The 12,938-nt window shown below is 43.8% G+C and overlaps 2 protein-coding genes across 9 annotated transcripts in view; one reads left to right on the top strand and one right to left on the bottom strand.

The window, feature by feature from the left end:
- PLEKHH1 (pleckstrin homology, MyTH4 and FERM domain containing H1) overlaps nt 1–3,465 on the top strand; it is a 56,493-nt gene extending 53,028 nt beyond the window's left edge. For 7 of the 8 annotated variants that reach the window (XM_048948109.1, XM_048948106.1, XM_048948105.1 and 4 more), the window contains 2 exons: nt 126–272; nt 603–3,465. In XM_048948109.1, coding sequence (XP_048804066.1) covers nt 126–272; nt 603–779 — 324 coding nt within the window. In that variant the 3' untranslated portion in view covers nt 780–3,465. Of the gene's footprint in view, nt 1–125; nt 273–602 lie in introns of those variants that run through there. The other variant, XM_048948111.1, reaches the window with a different exon arrangement.
- A 1,464-nt stretch (nt 3,466–4,929) lies between these two features.
- Nucleotides 4,930–12,938, bottom strand: PIGH (phosphatidylinositol glycan anchor biosynthesis class H). Its single transcript, XM_048948112.1, has 4 exons — nt 12,054–12,938; nt 10,442–10,651; nt 9,179–9,262; nt 4,930–7,093 (listed from the first exon to the last, which is right to left on the bottom strand). Exons 1-4 carry the CDS (start codon nt 12,570–12,572, stop codon nt 6,992–6,994), a joined length of 915 nt encoding a protein of 304 aa, XP_048804069.1. The 5' UTR covers nt 12,573–12,938; the 3' UTR covers nt 4,930–6,991.

A 12,938-nucleotide genomic window follows, 5' to 3' on the forward strand; every position in this document is an offset into this window, starting at 1 on the left:
CTACCAGCTGTTATCTGTACAGCCAATTGCCTATTACTGCTTGCAGTAAATAGCAAACACACTAGTTTGAGGTGGCCATTTTGTCTTTTACAGAAGTTGTCTCTTCATCTCTCTGTTGTCTGCAGCACCTGAAATTCTCTTACACATACTCTTCTGTGTTGACCTTTGGAGGCTGTCGAGACGACTTCATGATTGTAGTCAATCAAATAAAAGAAAGGAGTTCTGGAAAAAACAGCACAGAAAAACTCCTTTTCACAATGGCAATTCCAAAGGTAATTACAAAATGAACAGTGAGTATCTTTCCAGCTGGCAGTACCTAAGCCAGGCATTTTGAACAAGCCCTGGGTCTGGTACTTCTGGCTGCTGCACTAGCTATGTATAGTCAAGAAGTTCCGTGTAAATTGTTTCATTTAATTGAGAGACTTGTTCTACCTCTTACAGACAGTCCTTCAATTCAGAACTTAACAACTCTATGTGAGAAAGAAATCTTTTGCAAATGTTATGTGGTCAATAGGTTCTTAAAAAAAAAAAAATAAATAAATTCAAAGGGCACTTTTCCCTCTCCTTGACTTACAGTTAATCATTTTCTTTTTCTCCCCCAGATTGTTGAAGCAACACTTCTTATTGCCACCTACATTAACTCCCGGTTGACAACTCCGCTCCTACCCTCCGCACAGCCCTCTCGAAGCACACCACCTGCCAGCAGGCTCTGGGAGACTGAAAGTCGCTGTTTTTTCCCTTCCATGCCCCGAAGCACTAAGGGGCCCACCCTGCTCTGAGGGCTCATTCCGATTTGGGAATTTTTTATTTGTGGGGTTGCAGTGTGCTGTTGCTTTCCCCACTGCTCTGTACCAAATTGCAGACTGCTACAATTCTGCCAGTTACACACCTTGTTTTCATGCGGGCTCTGGTTCTTTTTGCTGCAAGTATTCTTCCATCTCCCAAGCTTACAGCTTTGTTTACAAGCAACGTTTTCTTTAATCCTTCCCATTTTCAGCTTTGCACCTGCATTTAAATCACTGCACTGCACCCTACGGCTGGGACCTCAGCCCAGTTCTTGAACTCCTTGTGATCTCTTGTCCTCATCAGTCCCTTTGGATTATTCCCATTATTTCCAATAATCTTCTGTTTACATCAGTCACTGACTCGCTCACTCTTTACCTGAAACAGACTGCAGCTTCTGCAAGGCAGGTTTGAGTGGTGCGTAAGCTTGAATTTGACAGAAGTGGACTGAGCACACAGTCTCAATAAAATTAAAGACAGGTGGTTCTGGATACTGTGCCACAAGCCAAGTATAAGGATGCATCTTGGTGAATACTGCCTGCATAAGGAGCAGCATATCACTTCCTCATAAACTAGATAGACACTGGCAGGCTATTCCAGAGTGTAAAGATTAATATGATGTAGTTTGATCAGGTAGTTTAGACATAGCTTCAGCTCTGTGCTCTGGTTATGAATAGCCATTGCATTAAAGTTTTGACCTGTGTTTAAATTCACTGCTGCTAGTCTTGCTATCAAGATAGCCCTTTTGAAGAGACTAAGATAGTTTTTTGTATTTTTGCCACTAATTAACACAAAAAAGATAATTTATTTTTTCCTGAAGCTGCACTGATTCCTCCCTAAAACTGATTCCAAAATTCAAAGACAGAAACTTTCCAAGTCTCTGCCCCAGACATGAAAGAAAAAGAGATACAGCTGTTGAAAGGGAATGGGAACAGAACTGACAAGACTTCTGATGCCATGTCGGGGGTGATTTTTAAGACCTGGAATAGGGAGTATAGAATAAGAATTCAGCGGTACGTGAGAATCTTTTCAACTTTAATTTTATGAAGAATAAACCTGATGTCCTTCCATGTTGAGGACTCAGAACAGCTGGGATTGGACCAGAGTCAGACAGTGCCCTGGCTCCTGTAGAATGGATGGCTTTTGACACTTGATGCTGCTCTATACAACTGATGAACACCAGATCCCTGCTGCAGGGCTGAAAGTGTCACATGCCCCACCACCACATACAGACTCTTTTCATTAATCACTGTTACATGTTTCACGATGTGAAACAAAGACAAAGGAAGACAAGGCAAGCAAACCTTTCAATTTTTACGTCTTTCAGTAACTGGAACAGACCTTCCCAAACCAGCTCTGTCCTTCACAGAAGCTGTTCCTTTAGATCTCCTCCTTTCTTCATGCTACTGTCTCAATGAGGAGGTTGTTAGCAAACATATACTCTAACACTGTTCTTCAGATTTTCCTAAAGAGTGTTTTTCTGACTGGTTTCGAAGGGACTTTGTTCTGATTGGGAAGCAAAATTCAACAAAACAAAAAACAAAAAAACCAGACATTCTTAAGAACTCGATATCTATCTGGCTTGAGTTAAGCTATTTTGAGAAACCTTTTAAGAAGTAAAGAAGAATAGTCCTTTCAAAAGTACCTGAGTAACTTCATAATAATGCATCCATGGGCAGCTTTCTCAAATTAAAACAGTGTGAATCCAACCATCATAAAGAATTCAGCAATAACAAACTAAAGTGATTCAGCAATGAATCAACCAACCATACCAGTGTTTTTTTTTTTTTTACTTCCTAGTATCTGTCACCAACCTTGAAATATCCAATACACGGTGGAGCTGATACTGCAAGAAGTACTGCAAAAACTACAAGAAGTTTTTGTTTCAAGCTTATTGTGTGTACAAAGCCAAAAATCAAAATTACATGGGACAACAATCATTCTAATCAATCACTTGTCAGCATATTTTTAACACTAAAAAAAAAAAAAAAGGCCTGTGGAAATTATACAATAGACTTGAAGTAGGAGATTATATATACACAGAGACCTGATTTGTCCACTCTGCAATGTACCCACTTGTCATGAATTTAAGATCCACCCCTTGAACTTATTGAAAAAGTAGTTTTCTGAGTCAACAATAATGTTAAGGTATTGTTTTAGTCTCTTTATGTAATCTTCTTGTACACTACTGATCACTCTATTGAAAATATATCAGAAGTACACATTCTGTCTCTGATCTTAGTAAGGATCTGGAGGTCTGTTTGGCAGCCTGCTTCTTGTGCCCCACCAGTAACAAAGCTGCCTCAGAACGAAATGAGTTCCGCTCATCGTCATCTGTCATAAGGATGCTCAAGGCATGAAAGTCTCCAGTTCACTGTTCTGAGATTGTGCTTACCTTGCACTGCTAACACCTACATCCTTGTACTGGGGAAACAGGAAGCAGAAATGTTAATAAGCAAGAGCTGTCATGAAGCTCATTGTTTTCTGCCATAAATTCATTCTAAATTCACAAACATGGCAAATGTGACTTTTCCTTCTTCCAAATATTAATACTTGAGTATTTCAGAGACCACTCCACTCTGATGGATGCACATATACCTCTTATTTATAGGTTACTTGATTTTAAAATAAAGCAAACAAATTAAAAAAAAAAAAAAACCCTATGTAGATACCTATTTTGTATGATTCCTTGATGAAGTTTTTATTTTAATCAATGCTTTTGGCGATGATAATTCCAACAGTATGGAATGAGACAACAGCCTTTGTTTCCCTAACTGCTGTGTGTATGTGAAAGGCTGTCTTGGAGATACGTGAGATTTCTGATCTTAATAAAATGAAATTATCCTGAATGAACTCGTATGTTTTCACAGAGTGAAAGAAACTATTTATCTCAAAAGCCAGAATAACCCTGAATCACAGAATCACAGAATCACAGAATTGTAGGGGTTGGAAGGGACCTCCAGAGATCATCGAGTCCAACCCCCCTGCCAAAGCAGGTTCCCTACAGCAGGTAGCACAGGTAGGCATCCAGGCAGGTCTTGAACATCTCCAGAGAAGGAGACTCCAAGTAAATGTATGTGGTCAAATACTGTTAGTTTCCATAGACATACCTGGAGCAAAGCTCCCCGTCTCCCACTCTTTGATTCTGTCTTTTAACTTGGCTTGAGCAGATCACTGAAGTGCAATGCCACATGCATGGGACGTCCCAAAGATAGCTAAAAAGATTTTCCAGACTTCTTCCTGCGATACAGTTTCTCTTTCATTTCTTCAGTTCACATTCTCCAGACTCTATGACATTTTTACAGCATAGCCAGAGTTCCCAGCAAACTGTTAGGTCCAAGTCTGCCCACTCTGCTGAGATAACTTCTCCTCTGACACATTCTTCCCACAGATCAGCAAATCTTCCCACTGCTATAAATGCTCTTCAGTGTTCTCAATCATTTCTAATCCCCATGAAGAAACACACCCTGCCCAAGCAGGTCTACAGGCAGCTCTGTACCCAGCTCTAAGTGCGCCACAAGGTTCAGCCAAAGGACCTCCACCACAGCCACATCTCTGGAGCCTGCTTCTGCTGTCAACAGCCAATTTCTGCCTCTTCCCCAATACCCCAGCTTTGCCTGGACTTGCCACCAAACATCAGGTACAGCATCCTTAACCTTAGAGGCAGACCTACCAACTTGCATTGCAACTGAACCAGACTTAAAAATCCAGCCAACTCCATCATTTAAAGCATCTGTGAGAAATGAAACCACAGAAGAAACTGAACACCCAGACAAGGTTGCCCAAATGCCACCGTGCATCCCCAAGCCACTGCCCTTCGCTTCAACAGCCAGAGTACTCCTGTCAATTGAGTTAACCTGTATGTTGCAGCACAGTGCAAAAAAACAAACAAAAAAACCCCCACATTACATGTTGATGATGTTGATGTGCTGCCATGTCTTAATTCTACGGAATGTACAAAACAACAGCACAGTGTTGTATGGAGATTGAGACCAAGGCTTCTGCCAGCTTGCTAGTTTAGCTTTTGCTTTTCCCAATATCTCAATTGCCTTAATTAATTTAATAAGAAATCATGGAGGAAAAAAAAAAAAAGAACAGAAAAATACCAGTTAAAAGTTACAGTAACTTTTAAATAATCAACGAAGAACTTCTCCACATTAACTTACTTTATTCACACAGTCATTATTATAATTTTAATTTATAACATATTTTTCTCATATTCTCATAGTAATTGATTTGGCTCTTTTGAATGAGGTTGGAAGTGAGCTCTGCTCCAGCCCCCAGAAAGCTTGACTCCATCTTCTTTACAACCTCCCTTTAGGTACTTATATACGATTACCCCCAAACCCTCTTTTCTCTAGGCTTAAAGCCCTAGCTCTTCCAGTCTTTCTTCAGGCTCCAGCTCCACGCCAATGTAAGCAGCCCCTCGCTGTCCGCAGAATCACCAAGGTTGGAAAAGACCCACAAGATCATCCAGTCCAACAATCCACCTATCACCAATAGTTCTCACTAAACCACGTCCCTCAGCACAGCGTCCAAACGTTCCTTGAGCACCTCCAGAGTCGGTGATTCTACCACCTACCTGGGCAGCCCATTCTAGCACCTGACATGCCCACATACTGGAGAGCCCAGAAATGGATGCAGCACTTCAGCTGTGGTCCTACCAGTGCTGAGGAAGGGGGAGGGATCCCATCCCTTGAACTGCTAGCAATGCATCTCCCACGCAATCAAGGACACTCTTAGCCTTTTTGTACTAAGGACACACAGCTGGCACCTTTACAACTTGGTGTCCACTGTGACCTCCACGTCCTTTTCTGAAAAAGAACCAGCATGTACTGGAAGGAACAGCACGGAGTAATTCCTCTCCAGGACCATTTGTTGAGCTACAAGAGGTTCCTGCATGCCCATCTCTCCAGCCTGTCTGGGTCCCTTTGGCTGGCAGCACACATCTCTGACATATCAGCCATTCCTCTGAGATTGCGTCATTAGCAAAATTCATCAGCACTTGTAGGTGCATCCCACCAGGTTCCATGGACTTACAAACATGCAGTTTGCTTAAGTATTTTCTAGCCTGATCACCTTCCATCAAGGGTCTTCCTTGCTCCAGAACTTTCCCTTGCTATGTGCAGCCTGGAATTCCTGAAGTCTAGTCTTTCTAGTAAAGACTGAAACGATGAAGGCATTCAGTACCCCATTCTTTTTCAGGTCTTGGTGTTACCACACCTCTACACCATTCAGAGGTGGCCTCACATTTTCCTTGCCTTTTTGTTACTCAGGTACTCACAGAAGGCCCTTCTGTCGCCCTTAGCATTTCTAGAAAAATTCAATTGCAGATAGGCTTTGGCTTTCCCAACCACATACCTCACATGGTGAGACAGTCTCTATATCGATCCCAGGCTACCTGTCCTCACTTTTACCTTTCGGTATTTTAATTTTGCCAGGAATAAATTGCCCATTCATGCAGGCCTCCTGCCATTTTAGCTCGACATTTTACTTGTTGGGATGGACTACTCACGTGCTTGGAGGAAATGATTCCTGAGTGTCAATCTTGGACTCTTCTTCTCCCTAGGGTCCCATACCATGGGACTTTTTTTCAAGCAGATTGCTGAAGAAACTAAAGTATCCTCTGCTATGCTTAATTCCATAAATATAAATCAAAGCAACAGTATATTCTCATTTTCTGTCATTCTCTATCTGAAATTCCCCATTGGATCAGGAAAACTTACTGAGCCAGCCCACCTTTGTTTTGATACTCCTTCCAAGAAAAGATTACAAAGAAACTTAAAAAAAAAAAAAAAAAAAAAAAAGAAGAGTAAAAAAAGGGTTTTTTTTTCTGTCTTCCCAAGGTTACAATTTGTTTTTGTCAGAAATCTCGGATCCATGAAAGAATAAACATCTGCTGCATATTTTTGTCTCCCCTTCCAATACCTTCTTCCATAGATGCATGGAAAAACCTCTTCTGTTTGACTCTTTTATAAGTGTTGCTCACCTGCTTTTCATAACAGTCAATTTCTAGGTTCACTTGTGCACTTCAGCTGACATCTTCTATAACAGCTCTGTGAGTCTGTAGGGGCTGTTATCTATAATGTCATTCTTACCACTGCATCACATTCTAAACATTTAATTTTAAAGAGCCATAGGTCAGATTTGCTTGCTTTTCCATACGTCTCTCCAAGTCCTGCTGCAAGTTATCCATCTTGAGTATTTATTATTTTACTCCATCTGGTTGTGAAGCTGTTTTTCTCTGATTCAGGATTTCATGACAACTTTTGTACACTTCTATCAAGCAGTCCAGACGTGGTTTGGAACTCTAGAAGTCAAGCCAAACAACAGAGAATCACACTGTTAACCAGTTGTAAAAAGGAGATTTGTCGGACAGAGAAAGGAATGTGGAGACAGCTGACACAAAGCTGATGGATAGAAGCATACACGTATAAGGAATGCAACAGTAAGATATCTCTAGTTACTATCTCACATTAACTCAACTGGGAATAGATTTCCTTTTTACATGCTCATTTAGAATTCATCAAATTCCAGGAGCTTTTTAATGTAAGTTGTGACAAAAGAATCAGCCACATCAGCTCAGGGATGAAAAGCACCAGTCCCCAGAGCTGTCAGGTTAAAACACACAGCACCACTCTCCAGTCAGCCTGAATCTCTCAGCAAATCAGAGATCCTCTCCTTTCAACTCACAACGTACAGTGAAAATACAGAAGAAAATCCACATCTTCCAAGCCATTAGCCTATCTGTGAGACAATATTCCCTCAACGATCTCCACTCTGAAAAAATGACATTCAGAACAAGAAGCTTACATGCTTGGCCCTTAGCCACAGCTATTACTGTCAACAAGAGGACAACTGAAGGTTAACTGAAAACATCAATTAATTTCACACTAATAGAGGAATGGTAGTCAGAGAATGATGATTCTTCATCATCCCTAACCTGGATCAGCAGGAAGATGAAAGTTTCCCAGTTCTGGGATCCCTATGGCTCCATGACTATTGAGATCTCAACACAGCATTACTGTGTAAAGTTCATTTAATGCCTTTCTTCGCAACCATTGCTTAAGAGAACAATAGGTCAACTCAGCACAGAAGTACTCCTGGGTGCAGTGACATGTTAAGTTGTGTTTCTGAGGGCTGACATGCCTTAGAGGAGCAAAGACCCACTGAAGGAGATGCAAGAAAGTTACTAATTACTGCTCCTTCAAAACTAAGTAACTTTAAAAGTGAGAATTACTGGCAGGTAACAAACTGCAAACTGACACAGCTCTTTCTGTTAATCCTTTGCTGGTGGAATCAACACTGCCAACATTAAGATATTTTCAAAGAAATAACACTGTTCAGACTTGAGTTAAGGAGGAAAAAAAAGAAAAAAAAAAAACAGGGAAAAAAACCTAACACACTAATGCCAGGAAGCTGGAAAGGAACACAAATCCTGAGTGCAGCTGCCTGGAATACACTTATTGTGAATTCCTTGGACATACATGAAATACTTCATTTATTTTACTGTTAGTAAATGTCTTCACAATTTTGGGACTGAGTCAGTTGTAAATATCTATGGATTAGTGCACTTATTCCTCTAAGTATTTAGCTGAAGACTTAACTGTATACAGTCATAAATTGCATTTGACTACAAACTGATATTCATGAGCAGCCGGTGAACAGAGAGGAAGATAAACACGACATCAGCAGTCTAGAATATGAGGTACATCTGTACTCCTTCCTTACACTCAAGGATCAGTGTATTGTTGAGTGAAGTACACAGAGAGAGAGAAAGAAATTCCATCCCCAAAACAGGATTATGAACAGCCAAAACAGGTTAGCGAGAGAAGAGAAAGGACAGAGTATGAGTAAAGCAGGGTATGAGATAGACAGGGTGTGACTAAAACAAACAAGTTATTACACATTAAGCAAATTGCTCACAGCTTGTACTGTGATCTTTGTCAGCGGCTGTAGGGGAAGCTATCATTGTAAGCCAAAGAGATTTTTATGAAATCTTTTTGGCACAGATTGCCAAGAGATAAATCAACTATGGCAATACAATTACAAAGGTAACACTGAGCAAGAGATTACACAGAAAGCTGTGCAAGTCCTCATTACCATCAGTGAGCCAAAGACTTCCAGTTCATGCAATCTACTGGTCAGATTCAAAATTACATAGCGCCCTATTTCCAGCATGGAGGACCAACAAACAAAACTTCCCTGGTACTTAATTCTGTGAGACCCGAGTATTGCTCACAGCACACTGCTGTAAGATCCAACTTGAACGTGCAGTCGGAGAAAGGCAGCTGTAACCCTTTGTCCCACGTGTGGCGGAACAAAGATACGCCAAGGCATCTGACACACACACAGAACACAGCTTTGCACTGCCTCGTTATTCAGTCACACTCACCTGAAAGAGTGGCACAACCTCAGACACTCCCTGAGGATCCTGAGGGTCGCACAGGAGGATGCACAGGTAATAGATAACTTTTTGCTACAAGACAAACAGAACAAATAATTGAAGTTTGAAAATGCTATCAAAGTGCCTGGAGTCATCACAGAAAGAGCAATTGCTTCAGCTCACCGGGCTGAACAAAATGTGTGACATCCAACCCCTACAATTCTGTGATTCTGTGATTTTCTAAAGATAAAACAGCAGAAACATCAGTGTTTCAAGAGGGTAAAAATTCTTGCTACAAGGTTATGAATAAAGCAGCTTGAAATCAGTCCCTTTCTCTTTTTTCCTGCGTTCAGCCTTAAAAATATCAGGATGGCTTTGCTCCATGAACTTCTCATTTTGAACTGAAAAGGTTGCAGGCGGATTTTCAGAAAACCCATCCCTTCTGTAAAGCCATTCTTCACCCAAATCTACTCAAGTTACTGAAGTTCAAGATATTACTAAACATATAACAACAAAAAACACAGGAAAAAAACAACAAGCAGCATAGGATTTAAACATTCCTGCTGACAATGCCTTTCTCTTATTTTTTTTTTATACAGACCATTTTACTAATGACCTGTTTTGCCTTTCTAAGAAGTTATACAATGCTGGACCATGTTGAAGATTGTGGAGACTTACTAAGAATTTGTTTTCATCTGTGATGATTTCACACACGTCAGTGACATTGTGTACAACCTCAGTTCTCCGGAACTGTTTGAACTCAACAGTGATGGTGGCACAGCTCACCAAGTCTTACATAAAACTGACAAGCAAGTGCAAAGGCTTTTCTGCCTCCTTGCATATAATGAGAAACCTTTGTTTCCTTTTGCTAGAAAACTTTATACAGACCTATGCAAATCTCCATGTCTTCCCAGAGTGCTCTTTAGGCAAAACAACTCTCTTTTGGATAAGTCTAGCAGAAGACTTCAGACTCACATATATTAATCTGTTGGATTTATGGGTGTCACTTTAAAGAGCTATCACAGCTACCTGCTTCAGCCTTCTGTGGAAGTTACAGCCTTCTGTGGAAGTTACAGCTTTCAACCCCCCCCTTGATGCAAGCAGCTTGGTGCAGTACGTCTGCCATCTCCCAGTCACTCCAGAGCACAGTCAAGTCTACATATTTGTATTTATGCAGCTGTATTCAATTGCTATGCCAAACCACTCCTGTGAAAATACGCGTGATGAGCGCACCCTCAAGAAAGCTGGGTACAAGAAAGACGATATGATTACCATATGGATGGCTTCATTGATAACCACATCCTTCACTTGGCTCATCTCAATGAAGGTTGTGCTCTCCTTTCCTGAAGCGTAAGAAGAAGTCACCTGAATGCCAAGTGAGCCGATGACCAGTAGGGATTCCTGGTCAATTTTCACAAAGTGCAGGTAGATGATGAGGCCGATCAGCGTGAGGAATATAGCGGCAGAAAGCACCATACTATTCTGTAACACAAACCAAGCAAAGACAGGGCTCCAGTCTTAAAATTAATTGAATGTAGAGTATAAGTATGTAAGTATATAAGTAAATACTGAACAGTTAATCATAATATAATGGCTACATTTACAAGGTGATTTTACATAGGTGGAGTCCATTCATTCAAAAGGCTGGCTGATATGTGCATGATGGATTTAAGTCACCAAACATCACCCTTCATAGGATGGTCTGAAAGAACAACTGAACATGAAATCAGCAAGAACACTGTATTCCCTTGTAAAGTTACTGGATAAATCCCATCCAAATGCAGCTGTATACATCATTGACAGTGTATTATACAGGTATCTGTAGGGATAGAGAAATGCTGTTAAATGTTTACTTGAACTAAGCTTGGTGATTCAAAGAAAAATCTTTCAGCAAAAAACCACTGGCCTGGGCCTATTTAGGAGATTCAAGTTTTCTTCTTACCATGGGAAGTCTAAATTCATTCAAACTTTGCCTCTCTTCTTGCCTTAAACATCAAGCTTGAGAATGTCTGCTTCCTCCTGTGCTTCACCTGAGGACAAACTGTTTTTTGCATGCTGCAACCTTGGGCTTGTTGCTACATAAAACAATACATAAGTTTACAAATATATGTTCCACAAGTCATCTTTTCTCAGTAAATCAGCAGCATCAATGAAGGACCTGGTAACGAAGCTTGAAGGCTTTCAACCTATAGCTGCTTTTTGGGATCTGTTTCAGAGAGTACCAGGCCACACACTCATCAGCCCGAGTTAAACCTAACACTTCCTAAGGGCTAGAACTGCAAGGCTTTACCAGTACGGCACAGCTCTGCCATGCAAGCAGCGCACAATAGACTCTATCACCATGTGAGGTGATAAGAAAGAAGCCGTGGCAACATACAAAGAGAATGGAAACAGAGCTTTTCCCACAGTTTGTTGTCATGGAAAGGCAGCCATGAGTTACAGGCATTGAAATCCACCCGGTTTGCTGGCAGAAAGGAATGACTGCAGCCACACGCGGGCCGCAGGAGCATATGTAAAACCGAGTTGGACGACAGCGGGCAGTAGCTACCGCATAGCGAACCACTGCCAATTGACTCCCGCTATCCTTCCTGCCTTCGTTCCACGGAAAAGACCGCTGAGGCCAAAACGGAAGCGCAACAGCCGCAGTGCGGCCGCAGCTCCCGCCCCGCACCAGCAGGACAGGGCACGGCGCGGCTCGCTCGGATCCGCGGGCAGCCCCGCATTTGCCCGGCAGGGCCCGCGGGCAGCCCGGTCGCCTCGGCAGGGCCCAGCAGGCGCCCTGCGGGACCCGAGCGCAGCGACGCGCAGGGCCCACCTGGAGGCGCCCGCCGCCCTTCTCCGCCGGGGTCCCCACGAGGAGCCAAGCGGGGCGGGGCGAGGGTACCTGGCAGAGCACGAAGAGCCCGTAGGCCCCCAGCCAGACGGCGGAGGTGACGGCGCTGAGCGAGCGGAGCTGCAGGCGGGGGCAGCGCACGGCCAGCTCCCGGCAGGAAGCGCTATGCTGGCGGCACCGCAGCGCCAGCGGCGCCCCCGACGCCGAGCGATAGCGCCGATCCTCCATCCGCACAGCGCCCCGCTTCCGCCGGGAAGGAAAAAGAGGGGAAGAGGCGGGCGGCGCGTGCGCGGAGCTGCGGGAGCCTGTCTGCCGACTGGCTTTAAGGGCTCCGGTTGCGTTGTTCTCCTGTGTGGCTCTCACCGTGACGGAGCGGGGCAGGCGTTTTCCCCCCGCTTGTCCCCCTCCGGTACCAACTTTCCGTGTGCAACTGCCTGCCTTCGTGGCGGCTGCAGAGTCCCTGCGTGGGTGCCTTGTAAACAAAGGAGCGGCGAAAATGGGGGCCGAAGGGGTGAGGGCAGAACCGGTGGGAAAAAAAGCCTGCGTAGGCTGAAAATGGGACGCTAACATTAGAGACGGGGCCTGCGCGTTGTTACAAGGAGAGCAGGTGCTAAAAGTGACGGCCGAGGAGGTGGGCGCGGGGCAGGAGCTGGCGCCGTGCGAGGCGACGGAGCGGAGCGATCCCTCGATGAGAGGCGGGGAGCCGCCCCGTGCCACCGCCGCTCGTTCGGCTCTCCTCAAAGCACGTGCATACGCGCATAGAAACTTGAGCTTCGGCAATACCAAAGTGCCGGCTCCCGCTCTTAGGTCACCGCATCCCCGCCCAGCACCACGGGCTGGAGCACAGCGCCCGGGGCAGGTGCGCGAGCCCCCCGCCGCGGGAGTGGAAAAACCCCAGCGCCGCGGGCGCGTGAGGAGGAGCCGCCGCCCGCCCGC

This window comes from Lagopus muta, chromosome 6 (assembly GCF_023343835.1).
Source record: "Lagopus muta isolate bLagMut1 chromosome 6, bLagMut1 primary, whole genome shotgun sequence".
In the NCBI taxonomy this organism is placed as follows: Eukaryota; Metazoa; Chordata; class Aves; order Galliformes; family Phasianidae; genus Lagopus; species Lagopus muta.